This window comes from Elephantulus edwardii, unplaced genomic scaffold (genome assembly GCF_000299155.1).
Source record: "Elephantulus edwardii isolate Elephantulus edwardi_28Jun2011 unplaced genomic scaffold, EleEdw1.0 scaffold00376, whole genome shotgun sequence".
NCBI classification, from domain to species: domain Eukaryota; kingdom Metazoa; phylum Chordata; class Mammalia; order Macroscelidea; family Macroscelididae; genus Elephantulus; species Elephantulus edwardii.
The window spans coordinates 198,828-221,503 of NW_006400126.1; the positions used below are offsets into that span (position 1 = coordinate 198,828).

Sequence of the window (22,676 nt, forward strand, 5' to 3'; positions counted from 1 at the left end):
GCTGCGGGTGTGCAGCGAGGAGTTTGCGTGCCCGGAGCTGGAGGCGCTGTTCCGCACCTACACGCTGCGTCTGGAGCAGGCGGCCACGCTGAAGGCGCTAGCGGTGCTCAGCCTGCTGACTGCTGCGCTGGCGCTGGCTGAGCTGCTGGGCGACCCCGGGCCCGCGCCCAGCCTGGCCAGGGCTTCCCACCCTGTGCACTGCATCCTCTTCCTTATGCTTTTCGTGGTCACCAATGTCAAGTACTTGCAGGTGCCCCAGCTGCACCAGATCGGCAAGCTCACGCTCCTCTTCAGCCTCACCTTCGCGTTATTCTGCTGCCCCTTCGTGCTGGGCGGTCCCACCAATGCTCGTGACACAGGGCCAGCAGCTGCCCAGCAGGGTGTCTGGCAGCTTCTTTTGATCACTTTTGTGTCCTATGCCTTGCTACCCGTGAGTAGCCTCTTGGCCATCAGCTTTGGACTCGTGGTGGCCGCATCCCACTTGCTGGTCACCGCCACCTTGGTCCCCGCCAAGCGCCCACTTCTCTGGAGGACGGTAAGTGTCGCCAGAACCATAGTGTGTTCGAATGCACACCTGCTGGGGCGAGACCGGGTGGGGGGCGCCCTTTATCTATTGGGCGTGTGAGGAAACTGGGATCCCCTGCATGAGGAGGAGCGTCCAAGGTCACTCACTCATCGAATTGGAGCACAGGTTGGAGCTGACACCCTGGGCCCACACTCCAGAGTTATAGCCTGAAGCTCCTCTGAATCTCTAATGTAGACACATGAAAACCTGAAAACAGGGATTGGGAGGAAGAAGATCTGCCCAAGGTCATGTGAGGAGCCAATCCAGCTCTTCCCCAGTCCAAATCCCACTTGCACCCTCTGGCGCACTTATTCCTACCCCATCATCCCTAGGGGAGAAGCAGGCAAAGGTTGTAGACACCCCTAGCATACAGAACTGGGCTGTGAGCCTGGTGAGTTTGGAGCACTTGCATCCTGGCAGGCGGCCCTCCACCTCCTGGGGTCCCAGCTGTCTGTGTGGGGAACCTTCAGTCACATTGCCCATTTGGTGATGGGCTCCCCTTGGGTTTAGAGGGAACAGGTTTGGGCAAGATCATACACAGTGCCCAGTCTCTGCAGTTCCTGCCTTGGGCAGTCGTGGTCCCAGACCCACAGTGCCCTGAACTTTGTGAGAGTATCCACCTAGCTGGTGACTAGGATGCAGCCAGTCCTTCCTCAGACTCCGTAGGCTTCTGAGACCATGCACCCACCCCCTGGACATCTCTATGTCCTGGCATTGGCACTTTCTTGTGTGGGAGTGGGTTGGTGGAGCTGCATCCTTATCCCTCCATGGTCTTGGAAGGCCCTTGAGGGAGGAATTTTTGTCTCTACCTCTGGCTTAGGTTTAGTGAGAGGGTTATGCTTGTGGAGACCTAGAGGTGGGGTGAGGGAGCTAGTCTTAAGAAGAGAAAACAGAGGGGGCCACTAGAGTAAGGAGACACACAGTGAGTGATTGACCTTTTCTACCAACACCTAGAAGGAGGGTGATGGGAGAATGCAGCCAATAGAACTGTCCGGACAACAAAGCCAACATTCCATGCACATAGGAACATTACAGGCTAGAAGGGATAGAACAAGATCCTGGCATAGGGTACACCGAGCTTGACTGGACTCTTTCCCTCTAGGAGGAATAGCATGTGCTCAGATTCATGAAGTGTCCGTGGAGCACAAGGAAGGACAAAGAGATAGTGATAATCACAGACAAATGTCTATACCTGGGGAAGAGACAGCAGGGCCCTCCAGAATCACCTCTGTCATCTCAGGTGGACAATGCTGACCACTCTCATAGGGTAACTTTACTACCCTTCCCTTCCTTGACCCTCCCCGCCTGATGGGTATTTACTTGGCCTTGTACTAGCCCACATAAGTAGCTAGATTATTCCAGCAGGTGTGATCTTACCATGGGACTTGCAAACAGTGTGGGCAGCATGGAAGAGGCCATATCTAACTTCTGCTAACTACACAAGGAAAGACAGTCCCACTCTCAGTACCTACAGTACAACTCCTATGAGGTCAGACTTGGTCTCAGGCTCTCCACACCTACTTCTACTGATTCAAACACCAACTGCCCCTCCCTGGGCTTGAGCTATTATACTCTTGTGTACTCTGATATGTTGCAATGCCACAAAGACCCATAGAACTATACTCAGCATTATGGGGTTTGCTATTCAGGTTATAATTCAGGTTGAAACAGGATGCAATTCTTTAGTTAGAGCAGCTCCTCAGGAATGCTTGCTGTCTCATGGTTCCAGGTTTGTGTTACAAAACTCTTTTAGCTGTCCCCTCCCCAGGCCTCCGGTCCTCCAGCAAGCTTGAATGAAGGCCCCGGCTCTGGCTCTGGCTCCATAGGGCAGCAGTCTCCCTAGTCAACTTTGCCTCACTTTGGTTCCTGCTTCACTGCTGCTACTGTGTTCTAGGTCGTGGTCTGACTGCAGCAGGAATTTCTGGTCTAAATGGAGTTGTACTTCTTTCTTTCCAGTATAGAGAATCCTATCTTCTGCCAACCAGCCTGCTCAATTTAAGCCTGGTGGGGTGGCAAGACTGTTAAACCTCTAGTCTCAGCAATATTTCATGCTCCCATCCAGTCACGTGGGAAAAGGCAAAATCTGTGGGCTAAGCAATAAACCAGCATGAGTTGGACTGGAGGAGAGCAGAATTCTGCTTTGGAGGATCAAGGTGGGGCCAGGCTGTGCCCTGGGCAATAAGGAGTCAGCTGACACAAGAAAAGTATGTTCATTCTCTCCCTTCCCCCATATAGCCTCTAAAAGTAATTCTTTTTAGACAATTGAAGATTTAAAAAGAGGTTTACAGATGCTCTGGGCAGAGAGACCTCTTTTTACCTGAGGGGAGTTAGGTCCCAGTTGTTCTAGGGGAGCACACCTGTCCTAGGAGCATGGATTCTCATGGAGCAAACATGTGCGTTTTACTGCTGTTACCTGTAACTCTCAGGTCTTTTACTTATCTAGTACTGCTATAATAGAAATGCAACATGAGATAGCTTTAACAAGCAGAAATTTATTTTCTCACAATTTAGAAGGCTAGAAGTTCCAGCTGTTGGAGGCAAGAATGGTGAAGCTTCATCTCACTTGTTTTGGGCATACTGTTAAGAACTAATAGTTGGAAAAGGACATTAAGCTTGGGAAAGTGGAGGGTCAGTGAAGGCGAGAAAGACCCTCAACTAGATGGATTGACACAGTGATGACACAGCAATGGGCTTGAGTTTGTGAGTTTGCCAGAGATTGTGAGGACGACCCAGGATAGGACAGGGTTCAAATCTGTTGTTCATAGGGTCACTATGAATTTGCTTGACTCGATGGCATCTAACAACAACAGCAACCCAAGTAATCCATAGGGAGTTGCACTGCTAATCCAAACATGGTATTTCTCTGTGGGTTCAGATCTGCCATCAGCTCTTTGGGAGAAAAATGGCAATCTCCTATCATGTGATTTACAGTCTTTGACTGCTGGAGGGTCAACTAAAAGTTGGTTCCAACTCCTCAGCAGTGAGTGAGTGAGTGACTTTAGAGGAAGTTGTTCTCTTTCTGTGGGCTCTGGAGGCAGTTGCTGGTCCTGGGAAGCATTCATATGATTTGGCTTCCCTGTTTTGATTGCATATTTAAATGCCTCTATTTCAAAAGAGATTTTTTTAAAGACACATTCTCTACTAATTCTATCTCATTAACATTACACAGAAAAGCCTTTCTCAAATGGGATTATAAATTCAGATCTTAGGGGTTAGGTTTTTGATTTCTTGATTTGCTGTCCATGAGCACTGATTGTGGATCCAGGTAAAATGAAATCTTTGGCAACTTCAGTCTTTTCTTTTTTTTTTGTCACGATACTGTTTATTGATCCAAATATCGGGATTTTTGTTTTTATGTTGAAGTGTAATCCATACTGAAGACATACTAAAGTCTATATCTGTATCATTCAGTCTGTAATCCATACATGAAGTATGATCAAAGTGATCATAAGTAAATGGAGGATTTAGTATTACTTGGTTCCACAATCAACACTCATGGCAGCATCAGTCAAGAAATCAAAAGACGTGTTTCATTTGGAAAATCTGCTATCTTCCAAAGTGCTAAAGAGCAATAATGTCAGTCTAAAGACTAACATCTATGAAAAGAATAACTGGAGAAGCGCCATATCAACTGTAAAAACGAGACCAGGTGCTGATTTTGGAACAGGCCATAAACTACTTATATGCAAGTTCAAATTAAAGTGAAAGAAGGTTAAATCAAATCTACAAGAACCAAAGTTTGACCTTGAATCTATCTCATCAGAATTTCAAAACCATCTCAGAAACAGATTTGAGGCCTTAAACACTAATGAAGGAAGACTAAATGAGCTGTGGGAGGATATCAAGAAAATTATCTACGAAGACTGCACAAGGTTATTACAGAGACAAAGGAGGAAGAAAAACACCAAACTGGACATCAGAAGAGACTCTGAATATTGGACTAGAGCACTGAGAAGCCAAGGCAAAGAGAAGAAATCAAGAAGTTAAGGAGCTGAACAGAGAGATTTCAAATGGCAGCTTGAGAGACAAAACAAAATATTATAATGAAATGTGCAAAGAGCTGGAGTCAGAAAATAAAAAGCATTTCACAACATTTCTTAAGCTGAAGGAACTGAAGGACAAATTCAAGCCTTGAGTTGCTGTTATGGGCAGAATATTAAATGACCCAGGAAGCATTAAAAGGAGATGGAAGGAGTATACAGATTTACTGTACCAAAAAGAATTGGCTGACACAGAAAAATTTCAAGAAATGACATATGATCAAGAGGCGATGGTGGTGAAGGAGGAAGTTCAAGCTGCTCTGAAGGAATTGGCAAAAAATAAGGCTGCGGAATTGATGAAATACCAATTGACATATTTCAACAAACAGATGCCACCCTGGATGTGCTCATTAGGTTGCGCCAAGAAATCTAGAGGACAACTATCTGATCAACTGACTGGAAGAGAACAATATTTAGTCCTATTCCAAAAAGAGTGACCCAACAGAGTGTGGAAATTATCTAGAAATATCACTAATATAACATGCAAACAAAATCCTGATGAAGAATATCCAGAAATGACTGGAACAGTATATTAATAGATAACTACCAGAAATACAAGATGGATTTAGAAGAGGCTTTAGCACTAGAGACATTATTGCCAATGTCAGATGGATTTTGGATAGACATCAGAGGGATGTCTATCTGTGCTTCATTGACTATGCAAAGACATTTGACTGTGTAAATCACAACAAATTGTGGCTAACCTTGAGGAGAATGGGAATCCCATAATACTTAATTGTGCTCCTGAAAAGCCTGTATTTGGATTATGAGGCAGTTGTCAGAATAGAGCAAGGAAACACTGGATAGTTCAAAATTAAGAAAGGAGTACATCAGCAATACATCCTGTCTCCATACCTTTTCAATCTATCCATGGAACATATCATTTGAGAGGCTGGACTTTGTGAAGAAGAATGTGGCATCAGTATTGGAGGAAGACTCATCAACAACCTGCATTATGGATATGATACAGTCTTGCTTGTCAAAAATGAGGAGGACCTGAAGCGTTTGCTGCAGAAGGTCAAGAACTGTAGTCTTCAGTATGGATTGAAGCTCAACATAAAGAGGACCAAAATTTTCTCCACTGGGCCAACTGGATAGAGATGATAGCATGATGGATAGAGAAGAGACTGAGGTTGTTAAGAATTGCAGCTTGCTCGGCTCCACAATCAACACTCTTGACACTAGCAGTCAAGAAATTAAAAGACAAATTGCATTGGAGAAGTCTACTGTCAGAGACCTCTCTAGAGTGCTGAGGAGCAATAATGTCAGTCTAGAGACTAAGGCAAACCTGATCCAGGCCATCATCTTTGCAATTACCTGCTGTGTGTCAGAGAGATGGACAATTACTAAGGATGACAGAAGAATTGTTGCCTTTGAGTTGTGGTCCTGGAGAAGAGTCTTGAACATACCATGGACCACCAGGAGAACAAATAAGTCTGTTTTGGAGATGGTTAAACCAAGTTTCTCCTTGGAGGCAAGGATTTTGAAGTGTTGTCTCACATATTTTGGACACATCTGGGGGGGTGGCAGTCCTTGGAGAAGGACATCATGCTTGGAAGTGTGGAGAGACAGCACAGGAGAGGAAGATCCCAGATAAGATGGATTGACATGATAACTAGGACAATGGAATTAGGTGTGTTGGAATCAGTGAGACTGGCTTAAGACAGGGTGGGCTTCAGAGCTGTTGTACTATGAGTCACAGGTGACTTGATGGCACGTAACAACAACGGTGCAAGCTGTGATATTTTCATTTGCTTAGTATGCATCTAAATGTTGGACAGTGAATCAGGAAAACTGAAGAAGAATTAACATCTTGAGTTGTGGTGTTTGCAGAGAGTATTGAATATACCATTTATTGCTGAAAGAACAAACAAAACTGCCTTGGAGGAATTCCAACCAGGGTTCTTATGAGAGGCAAGTATGGTGAAACTTCATCTTATATACTTGAGCATGTTGTCCAAACAGTTAAATGCCTTTAAATGTCACTAAGACTCAGATAAACATCTTGTCAGTATTCCTTGCTTCCATTCTAAGATTTATCTGACATCAGTAATGATAATCCTTGTTCTGTATCCTCATCTGGATCGTATATTCCCTTAACTTTAGCTTCTTTAACGTATAGAGCAAGTTTCAGTCTCTTCTGTGATTGATTTCTTCTCTTTTTAATAACCTTTTGCTTTCCATGTATTACCTTCCACAACTCAACTGGTCATTAGTGTTCAGTGCATCAAATCTATCCTTGAAGTGGCTTTTAAATTCAAGTAGGATAGATTCAATGTTGTATTTGGGTTCTTGTGAATTCATTTTCATTTTCTTCACCTTCAGTTTGAACAATACACATGAACCTTACCTAATGGAATATACAGGAGTCAGGTTGATTACATCTGTGGAAAGAGACAATGGAGGTGTTCAGTGTCAATCTGATTTCTATACATTCCACCAAGTAAGGTACATATGTATATGTTGTTGTTAGGTGACATTGAGTTGATTATGAATCATAGCCAACCTATAAACAATGTATCTGAACTTTGTCTTATCCTACCCCATCCCATGGTATCAAATATCTGTGAACACATTGTTATAGTCATTATGTTGATCCATCTTATTTGGGATTTTCCTATCTTTTGCTGACCCTCCATCTTTCCCAGAATGATATCCTTTCCCAAGGACTGGCTCCTTCTAACAACATGCCCAAAGTGTATGAAATGAAGTTTCACCACCCTTGCCTCTAAGGAGCACCCTGGTTTCACTTTCTCTAAGACAGCCTTATTTGTTCTTCTGGTAATTCATGGAATATTCAGTACTCTTATCCAATACCACAATTCAAAGTTATCACGACTCTTCTTCTGTCATCTTAATTCATTGTCCAACTTTCAGATGCATAAGAAGTAATTAAGAAGACTGTGGCTTGAATCAGGTGCACCTTAGTAGAGAGCTCTGGTGGTAAGGAGCTATTCTGAAATCTTGAAGGCACACGGTTTGAATTCACCAGCTGCTCTGCAGGAGAAAGATGAGTAGTCTCCTCCTTGTAATTTATTGCCTCTAAAAACCCTCTGGAGGGTGAGCTATGAGTCAGTTCTGACTTGATGACACACAACAACAACATGTTCTTGTGTATAGTTGTTTCTTTTTTAAAAAATATTTGCATCATGGATTGCACAAAATTATATTACCAAGGTTTTATCTTCCAACTAGCAGTCGTTCTTTATATGCAATCTCTAGTCACTGATTGCAACTAATGCATCTAGATTGCATGTTTGTCCTACTTCTGACTTCCAAAGTCATTAGAAATTCTCAATTTCTTCATCTTTGGTTTTAGTGGTTGATGTGTATATTTGAATAATAGATTTATTAACAGCTTCTTTGTATGAATATGCATATTATACTATTATTGATAGCATTCCACTTCAGGATATATCTTGAGGATTTTTTAAAAATAATGAATATTATACTTTTCATCTTCAATGTGACATCCAGCACATAGTTGTTGTTGTTATGTGCTGTCGAGTCACTTGTGACTCATAGTGACCCTATGTAAAATAGCCCTAAACCCTGCTCTATTCCTTGCCCATATTATTGTCTCTGACACTTCTATCCCCATTACCCCAGTGACAGAAATAATGCATCTCATCGAGGGTCTTCCTCTCCTGTGCTGTCCCTCACACTCCCAAGATGACATCCCTCTCCAAGGATTGGTCCCTCCTTGTAACATGTCCAAAGTATGTGAGGTGAAGCTTCAGAATTCTTGCCTCTAAGGAGCAGCCTAGCTTCACCCTCTCTAGGATGAACCTGTTTGTTCCCTTAGCAGTCCATTGTATATTCAATACTCTTCTCCAGCACCAAAGCTCAAAGGAATCAACTCTCCTATCATCCCTAGTCATTATCCTACTCTCCAATGTATAACAAGTAATGGCAAAGACTATGGCCTATATCAGGTGTATCTTAGTCTCCAGACTGACATTGTTGTTCCTCAATACCTTGGAGAGGTCTCTGACAGCAGACTTTCCCCAATGCAACTCATCTTTTAATTTCCTGGCTGCTAGTACCAAGAGTGTTGATTGTAGACCCAAGCAAACTGAAGCTGTCAAGAATCTCAATCTCTTCACCATCTACCATGATGCTGACAATTGGCCCAGTGGTGAGAATCTTTGTTTTCTTGATGTTGAGCTTCAATCCATATTAGATAATAATATTAACTATGCAAAGACAGTTGATTGTGTGGATAATAAATCATGACTAACATTGAGAGAATTCCAGAACATTTAATTATGCTCATGCAAAACGTGTACATAGATCAAATACTCTTCTCCAGCACCAAAGCTCAAAGGCATCAGCTGAGCCAGGGAACACTGCATTGTTTTAAAATTAGGAAAGATGTTTTTCAGGATTATATTCTTTCTTTGTAAAATCTGTACATTGATAAAATAATTTGAAAATTTGAACTTTATGAGAAAAAAATGTGGCAAGTAATGTGGGATTGGAAGAAATCTCATTAAAAACCTTCATTGTGTAAGTGACACAGCCCTGCTTTGTAGAAAGTGAAGATTACTTGAAGCCCTTACTGCCTTCATTATGAGGAAAGCCTTCAATATGCATTATACATCAACATCAAGAAAGCAAACCTCTTCACCACTCAACTGATAGGTAACATTATGATAGAGAAAAGCTTGGAGCTGTCAGTGATTTCATTTGATTTGGATCCATAATCAGCACCCATGGCAGCAACAAAGAAAGAAAAAAATATGTTGCATTCAGCAAATCTGTTGTCAAGGAGATTTAAAGTGCTAAAGAACAAAGAAGCCAGTTTAAAGACTAAGATGTATGTGACCCACGCTATGGTATTTTCCATTGCTTTTTATTCACATGTAAGCTGGACATTGAATAAAGATGACTGAAGAAGAATTGATGCTTTTGAATTGTGGTGTTTGAAAAGAATATTGAATATCTCATGTGCTGCCAAAAGAACAAACAAATCTATCTTAGAGAAAGCATAACTAGGGTGCTTCTTAGAGGCAATGATGGTGAAACTGTGTCTTACATAATCTGGGCATATTGTCACAGACACTAGTCCTTGGAAAAAAGACATCATGGTGAGAAAAGTAGAGGGCCAGCAAAATAGAGGAAGAGCCCCACCAACATAGATTGACATGGTGAAATAATTGGTTTGAGTGTTGTGGTGATTGGTGGACGGTGCAGTATGGGGCAAGGTTTTGCTTGATTGTTGATAGGGTTGCTATGAATTATAGTCAAACCGTGGCACCTCACAACAGAAATGATGGGACAACAGATATGTGAGGCCCTGGGAGCCTTTCTGGTGTGGTGTGGTATAAGGCTACTAACATAGAGGTCATGGTTCAGATACAGCAGCTGTTCTGTGGGAGAAAGTCCATAGACCTGGACCCTTGTGGAGGGCTGTTGTGAGTCATAACCGGCTCTGTGACACTGAGTTCAGTAGATCGAATAACTCAACTGCTTTCATGGCAGAGCCCACATCCACATCCACCATGGGCTGAGCCCACTACCCAAAGTGCCTTTCCTCAACAGCTGGGTTCTCCCCACGTCCTCCCCCACCCACCCCAGGCATCTGTGTGATGCCTTCCTGGGCTACTTTCAGATCCTTCTGCCGTGGGAGTACCTGTATGCTGTGTGGCTCTTGGCCTCTGCAGATCCATTGTTGTTAGAGTTGGGTCTGGGAAGGTTCCCTCTGTGGCCCCATCACCCAGCCAGAGTCTGCATATGGTTGGCACTGAGGTGTTTCTGGGGCAGCTGGCCAGGAGGTCAACAGAGTATACACCTCCTGATGTGAGAGGTGGCTGTGCAAATGGAGAAATGTCACTTCCCTCCCTTAATGGAGGAGCACCCTGAAAGTAGTCCTGGCTGCCTTGGCTGGAAGTTTGTCACATGCCAGCCCCTCTTAGTGTGGCCCACTCAAGGATCAGACCACTTCCTTGCTTCATCTCCTTGATTAATCTCTTCTGCCTCTGGTTTTAAATCTCAATCCAAGTGCTGACTCTTCTTTTAGACTTTCTAGACTTATTTCTGGGGAGCCCCTCAGAGTTCTTAATGGCCACAAGTGGGCACCTGCCAGGTAGAACTCATCTGCAATCTCAGTCAGCTCTTCTTGAGGCCTCTTGGCTCAGCACTTTGTTCCCTCAGTCCCGATGGCCTACTTAAAACTGCCAGTGTTTCGTGTCAAATCTTCTCTCATGTCTGGTGATTCTGGAAAGTGCCCCGAACCTCCATTTAGGGCACTGGATGGCAGCAGATAGTTATTTCATTAGCAGCACACATCTGGAGCCTGGAGGGATCGGATCAAGACCCTCTCTACTTCCAGGTCTTAGGAGGCAGTGACTGGTCAGAAACCCATACAACAAATACAGCTGCAGCTATGGTGTGCTTTGTTCTTTGACAAGGCATGTCAGGGAATTCAACAAAACTGTAGAGCATTCTAGGAGACCTCCCTGAGTTTGAGAGGTCTCAGCAAAGTTTGGATGATTTGGTTAATGGGCTGCAGGGGTGAGGGACAATGTCTATGCCTGAAGTGGTCTGCTGATCAGTGTGGACCAGGGTGGAGGAAGTACAGAGGACAGGGAACAAGGAAGACTGGTGGTCTCAGGCTATGGCAAGGATTTCATCTGAGAACAGTGAAAGTGCTCGGGAAGGCTTTTAATTGGAGCAGCAGGCTGAGGTTTCTGGCTAGAAAGATCCCTGGTATCATTGAGTTGACCCCACATACAGAAGATGGAATTCTTGCCTGGTCCTTCATCATCCTCACAATCTCCACTGTCCCAATTCAAAGCCCATTGTTCAGTTGCTACATCAATCCACTGTTTTGCGAGTCTTCCTCTTCTTTGATGATTCTCTACTTTTGTGAACTCTGAAGATGTAGTCTGTGTTACAAACATCTCACATAGTTCAAAACCACCAGTGGTTCTGAGACAGGAACATAAATAATTTTCTTCAGTAAAGATTATAGTCCCAGAAACACGATGACTATCACTTTGAGTCCGAATTGACCCAGTGCAGTGTGTTTGAGATTGGAATATTTGACAGATACTGATAATCACCAGCCAATTATGAAAAGAATTTGCTAGTTTAAAGATTCAGATAAACACTTGATCCAAGTGGTGGTCTTTCTTTTTTTTTTTACATTTTTATTGTGAAAAACATGTATGGGGATACAAGGAGGTGAGGGTTGGGAGCAGAAGGGTGGGGATGGGCAGGGATGAAATTGCAGGGATGCAGTTGCAGGGCTGCACAATTTGGTGGGAGAGGATAGGAGGTGAAGGAAATGAGAAAGATCCAGTGAGGACCAGACAATACAGGGCAATGGTACGCATAGTCCAATGGTGATTATACAAACTGTCTTATTCACTTGTGGGTTTCTCATTTGGGAATGGGGTGCAGACTCTCTGGCTTCTTCATGCTGAACAAGGACTTTCATGTGAAGGGGGAAAGGGAGCACACTTACCTTACGGTGGTCCTGGGTTAAAGCTGCTTGCCTTCTTGTTCTGTTAGAAGAGATTTTCCTGATATTTACTCCCCTCTGTACTGCAAAGTGTTTCCCCAGGTGGGTCCAGTGGGGATGGCTGGTTAAACCCAGAGGCTCCATCCTCCTTTGCTTCCTTAGCTGACAGTTGTATTTCCTTTTTGTCTCTGACATTGGGTTCAGGGTCAGGTCTGGAGTAAAACTCAGTGTTAAGGTTACCTATAGGAAAGGGAGCAAACCTAGAGAGAGCAAACTTGTGAGTTACAAATAGAAGGGCTTTGGAGCTGTTACTCATGGGTGTACTGGGGGAGAAGGTGAACAAAAATAGCCTAGATAAAATTCTCTGTACACCCTAGGCAGGTTGGTTGTTGTGTGTGTGTGTTGGTTTTGTTTTTTTTTTTTTATCCAGGGGTCGGATGGCACAACCCGAGGGCCGAATGGCTCACCCCAAGGGCTGAATGGCTTACCGCAGGGATTTATCAGCTCACCCCATGGGTCAAATGGCTCCCCTGAGGGCCAAATGGCTCCCCCTGCCCTGAGGGCCAAATGGCTAACCTCCCCCCCCCCAGGCCAAGTGGCTCCTCCCAGGGCTGATTGGCTCACCCCAGGGGCCGATCAGCTCACCCCAGGGGCTGATCAGCTCACCTCAGAGGCTGATCTGCTCACCCCCAGGGCCAAATGGCCCACCCCAAGGGCTGGACGGCACACCCTGAGGGCCAGGTGATACATTTTAGGGGCTGGGTGGCACACACCCCTATCAAAGTCTCTCCCCCCCCCCCCCAGGTCTGGACCCTGTGCCTCACTGAAGACCACGTGGACAGGGACAGTGCCCCCAATTCTGGCACCGCCTCCATCACCCCCTTCCCTCCAACAAGTGGTCATACTGTAATTTGAAGTAGGTGCCACTGCCCTTCCCCTTTACATATGGAGAAGGGGACCTGAGAGTGGTGAACAGACCCCAGGTCCAAACAGTTCTTGGCAGAGGCAGTTAACAGATCAAAATATGTGGTGCATTGAGAATATCTGCCATCTTGGACATGCTGCCACTGTTAAGTGTTGTTGAGTCATAGCCAGCTCATAGTGACTCCTATCAATCCATTGTATTGGTGATCCTCTTCTCAGGCCTATCCAAGGAAATCTCAATTGACAAAGAGATGCTGTCCCTTATGGCGACATTCACCCTCTTGCCATGGCATTACTGCTGCCACTGCAGCCACTGTCACCCCCATCCCTGCTCCCATGCTGGGGGTCCGGCCTGCAGGCTGTGTGGGGGCTCCACCACATCAGCCATGGGGCATAGCACTCACCACCTAGTCTAGCTAAGGGACCCGTGGGCTCCAACAGCCCCAATGAGGTTGCAGCAGTATGGGCTCAGCAGCAGGCAGAGGGAGGAATCGGGACTCACCCACATTCCCCCGAGAATCCCCATCATCCTGATGTTGAGCTCCAGTCCACACTGATGACCAGTAGCCAATTGCTGGGCTGTTTGGGCACACTTACGTTGCATGGCCTGTTTCAATACAGGCCACCTGGGCCTTCCATTCACTATGCCACCGTGCCTCCTGTCCCTGCCATCTTGGCTCCAGCCATGGTCTTTTCAATTACTTCCTACACATCAGGAAGTTGGACATAAGGATGACAGACAAATTGATGGCTTTGAATTGTGGTGTTGGAGAAGAGTCCATTATCTCATGGACTGCCAGAAGAGCCAGAAAGTCTGCTTGGAACAAGTGCAACATGAAGGGTGGGAGGCAAGGACAGTGAAACTTCGTCACATCTACTCTGGGTATGTTGTCAGAAGGGCCTAGTCCTTGGAAGAAAAGACATGATTGGAAAGGTGGGAGGTCAGAGAAAAAGAGGAAGACTCCCAACAGTGTGTATTGACACACTGACACTAACAATGGTCTCCAATGGGGTAGAGCATATCAGAGACCATGAAGATGGAACAAGATATTGGAAATTTCAGATTTGTTGTCTGTCGCTATGAGTTGTAGTGGACTGGATGGCACCTAAGAACAAGCCAACTGTAACATTAGGAGTGCTTTTATTTCAGTGCTCTGAGTACAAGTATGAAAGTTTAGATGGACCCTCAGGGTTCATGAGGATGGCTGAAGGACCCAAGAAAAGATTTGTCAGGCAGAACATTGGGCAGCCTCCACATGGCTCCATGTGCCCTCATGAGTCCAGTCGTGCCATCCCCTTCTTCCCCACAGGTCTACAAGACTGTGTCTTATCCCAAAGTGACTGGATAACCAGGGAACCTGCACAGCACTGGAGATGATGATGCTTGAGGTGTGATGAACACCCCGCTCCCCTCCTGTGGTTCCAACTCCTGAGCCATAGGAGTTGGATCCTTTAGGGGGACTGCTGCCTCTGGGAGCCTTGACATTCTAGGAGGGAAGACAAGATCCCACTTTGCTTGGGTGAAGTGGAGGGAAATGAAGTAGCCTGGCTGCAGAACTCACGGAGGCTTACTAGTGCAGGATGCCCTTGTAGAAGTGAGCTTAGAGGTCTAGTGAACATGGCTGAGCCCACAGCTTATATGAAGGGGATAAGCATTAACTGTTTCTCCAGTGGGGAGTACTCCTGATGAGAATATTCAGAACTGCTAAGGCTTCACTCCTCTTTCCCACCCTCAGGGAGACAGTTGTGGCTGTCCTATTTCCGTCCCCTTGGGGGAGTGTTAGGGATGTCCCCTGGAGTGTTGGGGATGCCCCCTGGAGGCACTGGAGCTGTCCCCTGGAGCATTGGGGCTGACCCCTGGAGTGTTGGGGCTGTTCCCTGGAGCATTGGGGCTGTCCCTTGGAACACTGAGACTGCCCCCTGGAGGTGTTGGGGCTGTCCCCTGGAGGCATTGGGACTGTCCCCTGGAGTGGTAGGGCTGACCCCTGGAGGCATTAGGGCTGTCCCCTGGAGAATTGGGGCTGTCCCTTGGAGGTGTTAGGGCTGTCCCCTGGAGTGTTGGGGCTGCCCCTTAGAGCACCGGAGCTGTCTCTTGGAGCATTGGGGCTGTCCCCTGGAGGTGTTCAGGCTGTCCTGGAGTGTTAGAGCTATCCCCTGGAGACATTGGGGCTGTCCCCTGGAGTGTTGGGGCTGTCCCTTGGAATATTGCGGCTGCCCTCTGGAGGTGTTGGGGTTGTACCTTGGAGCATTGGGTCTATGCCCTGGAGCATTGGGGCTGTCCCCTGGAGTGTTGGGGCTGTCCCCTGGAGTGTTGGGACTGTCTCCTGGAGGCATTGGGCCTCTACCCTGGAGGTGTTGGGGCTGTCACTTGAAGCATTGGGGCTGTCCCTGGAGGTTTATAACTTCTTGCAGTCTGTACCTTTGGTCTGTTTTTGTTCTTCCCTCTTTACCTTCTAGGTTCCCTAGGTCCTCTACTCTGCCCTATTCCAGGCAGGTCTGAGTTTCTTTTCTCTGTAGGACATAGGCCAAAAGGGTGGGTGGGTGGGGAAGTCCTGTGTGAAGGGTCCCCGCCTTTTCCTCTTTCCCTATCTTATTCAGAGATGTCAGCTCCCAAGAAGAGGGGATTTAAAAGAAAATCCTTGCCCCAAAAAGGACAAATAGCAGGCTTGCCCCTCTTTCCCAGCCCCACACCTCTCTGTTCTTTGTACTGCTGTTGGCACAGACACCAGAAAGAATGCTGCTCCTCTTGCTGTGGAGGGCAGGCAAGTCTCTGTGGTCTCCAGGGTCCTGATATTGTGTATCTTCTCTCAGGTCTGAGTGGGCAGTGCTAGGCCTATGAGAGAAGTGCTGAGGGGCACCTTTAGGCTCAGGATTGTGTGTGTGTTTGCCACATGCATGTGTGTATGTGTGGCATGTGTGTGTTTTGTTGACACTCTGAGGCACATATTCATCTCTAGACCTGGAAAGTCTGGAGTTGTAGGTTTCATTCTGCAGGCTTGGTGCTCAGCTCGGGCTGACTTTCTGTCCTCCAGGAGATCCTGCCCAGCAGTGGGGAGAGGGCACACCACACATTTTTCAGCCCAGGATGGCGGAGCATGTTTAGTCTAGAGTGAGACCAGGCTGCCACATGGGGTAGTCTCCGTAGGTATCTCAGCCCCTATGATCCTGCCACTGTGGAGCAGGCGAACAGGTGCCTCCATAGCAGGAGGCTGTGACACCGGGGGCTGCTTGAGTCTGTGAGTCTGCAAAGAAGCAAGCTGACACCACTTAGTTATGCTCAGAATGTGAGTGCAGCTTTTTGATTCTACAGCTACAGAACCTTTCTTCTATAATAACTTAGGGCTTCCTTTTCTGAAATAATTCTCTGGAATAATTCATTGGAAGAAACCTCTGCTAAAGAAAATACCCATGTGCTGGTGACACCAGCAGGCCCAGCTAGTCATGACACTGTGAGCTGCAGAGGTCACCCAGATGTCTCACACATGCTGAGAGCATGGGGCTCCCCAGATTTCCATGGCCCTAGGTGAAGTGACTGTATGGATAGTCACCTTGTGCTGGAATGCCCAAAGTCAGAGCTCAGCTAGAACAAAATCTTGCACATTGAAACCTTGTGACTTCAGACTTCATGCCAGAAATGGGTTCATCATGTCAGTATTAATCAGGTGGGCCCTCGGCACCCTGTGTTCCCCATGGTGCTGACTGTTCAGCTGACTTCTGGACCTCTGTTCTTCCCCTGGTAGCCAGCAGTGAGCCATCTCAAGAGTGCTTCCTTCTATCCTCCTCATTTCAGGACTGAGATGGGGGCCCTACCTCCAGGCCTACAGCCAAGCTCAGCTTATTTGCAATAAGCACTGCCTTGAAGCCTACACCTGTCTGCCCCGGGCACTTCTGGGGCTTCTTTTCAAACCACGGAAATACTCATGTAGAGAACACTGTATAGAAGTGAAGTGGTTATACAATCCCTCTTTTCTTAGGCTCTTCCCAACCCCGATGTCAATCCTGTTTTACAACAGTGGCACTATGCACTGTTTTTCCTTTTGTGACTGAGATTATTCACTCAGCATAAAGTCCTCTGGGGGCATTGCATAACAATGAAAAAAACTTTCTTTTCTTTTCAAATAGAAAAGCTAATGGGGGGGGGGAGTGGGCAGAGAGGAAAATGTGCAACAATGAATGAATGGGGGAAAATTAAATGGGAAGAACATGCTGTTAAAAAAAAAGTGAAGTGATGTGACAGTGGAGGTGGTGTCTCTGCTACCTGAGGTCTGTAGCCTCTCGAAGCTGTGAGATGACAGCAAGCATGAAGCATAGTGGCCGTCTTGCCTGAGTACCAGTGTGCTAGTTGTAGAGGAAGGCTGGAATAAATGGGAGGGGTGGGCAAGACATTGTACTCTCTCCACTGATTGATACTGCTATTGCGGATGTGATAATGAACCCCTGGTAGTCACTGTTTCTCCTCTGGCCATTGTTGGGGAACTGGTGATGAGACTGTCCTGTGGTCAGCATTGGGGATATTGTGATAAGTCTTCCACTATCACTGTCAGGGACATGGTGACAGCCTTCCCCAGAGGTCACTGTCTGGGATGTGGTGACAAGCCTTTATTTCTGTTACTGTTGAAGACATGGTGACAAGCGTTATTCTTGTGTTTCCCATTGAGGATGTGATAATGAACCTTCTTCACATGGTCATAGTTAGGGATATGGTGATGATTTCCTTTTGTGGTCACCATCAGGTACTTAATGGGGCTTTCTTGTGTGGTCACTGCTGATGGATGATGTAGTGGTGAGCCTTCCTGCTGTGATCACAGTTGGCATATGGTTAATCAGTGTCATAAAACTCAATATGTATGAATTATTGAGTGGAAAATTCATTTTCTCTGTTTCAGTTAAATAAAAAAAATTTTAAACGGAAACAATATTCAATGAAAGTCTGTAAAAGATACATGATTAGCAAGAAAATACAGCATGAACCTCTCCTTTTGGGAGTCTTCAGCAAATCTTTTGAAACATACTAAGAGTTCTTTCTGAGGGTAAAGCTGCCACTAACTTGTTCAAGTCTTGGGTCACTTTCTAAGAGGTAGAAGCAGGGCCCAAGACATAGTGCAGGCCAAGCCTGCCCAGGTGCACCTGTTTTCTTTAGGGAAGATGTCTCAGTTTTAAGGTGTGTTCACACATTTCCCCCTTTTCTGATTATGAATTTCTTTTCAAAATCTTTGATCTTCATTGTTGATTACGTAGACACCTGCTTTGGTTTTAAATTAGGGTAAGTACAGGCAAAGTCAAATAGGAGGAGCCACTTCGTTTCCTAAAAGGTTAATTCAAGGTGAGGTAGAACTCCTCTGAGGACTTTCCCCATGATATATGATTTTCTCCATAGCAAGGGGGTGTGGAAAGGGAGTGATAATTTGATTACAAGTATTAGATAGGCATTTGATATAATATATTTTTGAAGACCAATTAAAATAATTGTTGATTTACCCTAAAACTAATTTCTTTTTAAGTTTATTGGGAAAAACTTATTGGGGGTACAAGGAGGTGAGGGTTGGGGGCAGAAGGGTGAGGATGGGCAGGGATGAAATTTGCAGGGGTGCAGTTGCAGAGCTGCACAATTTGGTTGGTGATGGGAGCAGGTGAAGGAAATGAAAAGGATCCAGTGGGGACCAGATGCTACAGGGGAATGGTAAGCATTTTCCAATGGTGATTAAACGAACTGTCTTATTGATTTGGGAACTGGATGCAGAGTCTCTGGCTTCTTCATGCTGTACAGGGGTGTTGATGTGAAGGGGGAAAGGGAGGACACGTTATCACCTTACTGGTGGTCTTGGGTTAAAGCTGCTTGCCTTCTTGTTCTGTTAGAAGATATTTTCCTGACATTTGCTCCCCTTTGGACTGCAAAGTGATTCCGCAGGTGGGTCCAGTGGGGATGGCTGGATAAACCCAGAGGCTCCATCCTCCTTTGTTCCTTAGCTGGCAGCTGTATTTCCTTTTTGTCACTGGCACTGGGTTCAGGGTCAGGTCTGGAGTAAAACTCAGTTACCTATAGGAAAGGGAGCAAACCTAGAGAGAACAAACTTGTGAGTTACAACTAGAAGGGTGTTACTTTCAGGTTTACTGGGGGAGAGGGTGGCAGAAAGCAGCCTAGATAAAGTTCTCTGGATACCCTAGGCATTTTTTCCTACCCAGGGGTCAGATGGCACAACCTGGGAACTGAGGAGCTCACCCTGAGGGCCGTGACAGCTTGCCCTGAGCCAGGGGCCGAAGACAGCCCACCCTAGCAGAGGGCTGTGATGGCCCGCCCCGAGCAGGGCAACACCCCCAGGGGCTGGGTGGTACACTCCCCCCCACAATTGCCCCCACCCCAGTGTGGACCCCTCGCCTGACCAAAGACGATGTGGCTAGGGACAGCATCCCCAATTCCAGCACCGCCACTTTTACCCCACCCATAAGTGGTCATACTGTAATTTGAAGTAGGTGTCACTGCCCTCCCCCTTTATAAATGGCAAAGGGAACCTGAGAGTTGTGAACAGACTCCCCCCAGGCCTAAACAGCTTTTGGAAGAAACATTCAACATATCAAAATATGTGGTACATTTAGTATGTCAGTCCTCTTGGACATGCTGCCACTGTTAAGTGTCATCAAGTAGACAACTCACCAGTGACTTTCAACAATCCATTCTATCGGCTATATTCTTCTCTGGCCTGTCCAAGGAAACTCAAACCTGCAGGCTGCCGGGCACATGTCATGTCTTGTCTCCTGCGGGCGACAGGGCACGCCTCTCCCATCTCCCGTGGGTGGCTGGGCACGTGTCTCCCGCGGGCAGCCGCCTGCTTCTCCTGCCGCCGCCATCTTGGCTCCAAGAATTCTCCCCAGAACTCTACCACTTTGCAGCAGTGTGGTGGCTCCACTGCACCAGTCTCAGGGAGGCCTGGTGCCTACCATCCATCTTGGGTGAGGGAGTCCCTTGGTTCTGGCAATAGGAATCTCATGGAGCTGCAGCGGCAGTATGGTGGGGGCTCAGCAGGAAGGAGCTGGGAGCTGTGGGACTCACCCATTCCTCCTTGGGAATCCTTTAATTCCTGTTGTTGAGCCTCGATCTTCACTGAAGACCAGTCATCAACTGTTTAACTGTTCAATTATCAATAAACAGAGGTCTGTAGAAGGCCATAGTGGCCCTCCTCCAAGTGGTTCACTGCTCCCGCAGCTCACCACATTGTCTCTGCCTCTGCTGCCATCTTGGATCCCCTAAACAGACTAATTTTTTAAAAAACACAATATTCAGAGAAAAATTATCTCTTTAGTGATTCTGGATACTTGTAAATAAAAAGTAACTTTTAGAAACCAGTTTTCCCAAGACTCATGGTTTAAAAAATACACCTAAGGGCAATGCTCTGTGTAGATTACCCCAATTTCCATGAAAGCTGGAAATCTGGACTTTTTAACTAGAGGATAGACTATAAGCATTAACAATATTAAGCCAGTTGGCTGAAATAATCCATGAAATCATGACCCAATGGTCTTTGTATTAAGGAAACGCACCACATGAGTGGCTTATACCTGATTATCAACAACAACCTAACAGCTCATCATTGAGCTGGAACCAGCTCATAACTGACCCTCCCACGGGTTTCCCCAGAGCCACCAGTGGATTGAAACAACTAGAGTAGCTTGGGCTTTGGGTCATAATTTTAGTTCCCTTGTAACTATCCCATCAGAGCTATAAGTTCCGTCAGTAACTACCTTTATGTGCCTTGGGTATTAAATTCTGTAAAATGTCATATTGCATATTAATACAATTATAGCAAAATTCTTCTGTAAAGGCTCAAAACTGTTCCTTTGAAGCCTTGTAGATGGCATATTTAGTAAATATGAACTATGCCCACCATTAACCTGTCTTTGCAGATCTCTGCCGGATCTTTCCCATTTTTTTTACCCACCCCTCATCTCCCCCCATTAAATTGTGCAACCCTATGATTTCCTCCCTGCCCATCCTTACCCCTCTGCGCCTACCCTGCCCCTCTTGGATCCTTATACATGTTTTATTAGTTATATTTCTATTTATACAATAGTAACATTCCTCTTATATTCAATAATATAACAAGAACCTGAAAGCTACAAGTAAACACAATAAACCTATTGGTTAGATTAATATAGGAGAAAGGAGATATGAATGGTTTTTCATATCTAAAAAACAGACCATAAAACATCAGCAATGCTATCACATAAAACCCATTTAAATGTCTTACTTTAGTAAGATTATTTTTGCTTCTTGAGATTTTTTTCTTTTTTAAAAATTTTATATTGGTTTGCTCACAAAGTTCATATACATCATATTTCACACTATTTTCATTCATATTAAGTTTCATACAATCATTATATTTTATAAAATCACTTACCATTGGACCTTCTCCATCATTATCCAATCTTTTCAGGCCCTTACTGGATCCTTCCCATTTCCTTCACCCCCTCCTTCCACAGGGTTTCTTGAGATTTTGGATGAGCAGCAATCTGTGAACTCTGTCACCTTCTTTACCTCTGAAAATCTTAATTCATGCAAGTAGAAACTCATTTAAAATATCAAAGTCCTTTTTATGGTTATCTATGTATCCTAGTACCTTTGAGTAGATTCTAACTCATACTGACCCTCCATTAGATTCCCAAAGCTGGAGATCCTTTTTTCTCCTCTCTTTTTTAAATTTTATATTGGTTTGCCTACAAAGCTTGTATACATTGTGTTTTCATGCTTTTTTTTCACACCATGTTTCATACAGTCATTCCTTGCACCATGTCTCACAAAATCAATCGCCATGGACCTTGCCCATGAAACTCTTCTCAGGTCCCTGCTGGATCCTTCCTATTTACTTCCCTTCTCCCTCCACCCACCAAACTCTGCAGCCCTGTGGTTTCATTCCTATCAATCCTAACCTCTTGACGCCCCCCTAACCTCCTTTGAGTTCCTGTACGTATTTTACTAGTCATCCTTCCATTTTTGCAATGCAGTATTTGTCCTTATGAGATTGCATTAGTTCACTCAGCATAATGCTCTCCAGCCTCTTCCAAGTTACATAGTATTTTTGCAAAATAGTTGCTTCTGAGTGCTGCATAGTGCTGTTGTGTGAATGTATCACAATTTTCCAATACATTCAGTTGTGGTTTTAGCTGTTTCCATACTCTTATGATGGTGAATTATGCTGCTATAAACATTGGTGTACAAATCTCCATTTGTGTCTTAGTTCTAATTTCCTTGAGGTTGATTCCTAGTAGTAGAATAGCTGGATGATATGGAATTTCTATGTTCAACTTTTTGAGAAAACGCCAAACTGTCTTCCAGAGGTGGTTGTACCATTTTATAGTTCCACCAACAGTGTATGAGAGTTCCCAACTCTCCAAAACTTCTCCAGGAATTATTGCTTGCAGCCTTACTAAATGTTGCCCCTGCTACTGGAGTGAGATGGTATATCATTGTGGTTTTGATTTGCATCTCTCTTATTGCCAGTGGTTCTGAGAATTTCTTCATGTGTCTGTTGGCCACCTGAATGTCTTTGTGTGTGAAAAGTCTTTCCATGTCTTTGCCCATTTTGTAATTGTGTTATCAGTCTTTTTCTTCTGTTGTTGTTGTTGTTATGTGTCGTCGAGTCATTTGTGACTCATAGCGACCCTATGTACAACAGCCCTAAACCCT

The 22,676-nt window shown here is 45.3% G+C and overlaps 1 protein-coding gene across 1 annotated transcript in view; it reads left to right on the forward strand.

Annotated features, from left to right (window-relative positions):
• The first annotated feature begins 7 nt into the window (after window positions 1-7).
• ADCY1 (adenylate cyclase 1 (brain)) overlaps window positions 8-22,676 on the forward strand; it is a 461,486-nt gene continuing 438,817 nt past the window's right edge. The window contains exon 1 of the mRNA XM_006902175.1: window positions 8-535. Within this exon, the coding sequence (XP_006902237.1) occupies window positions 215-535 (321 nt within the window). The 5' untranslated portion in view covers window positions 8-214. The remainder of the gene's footprint in view (window positions 536-22,676) is intronic.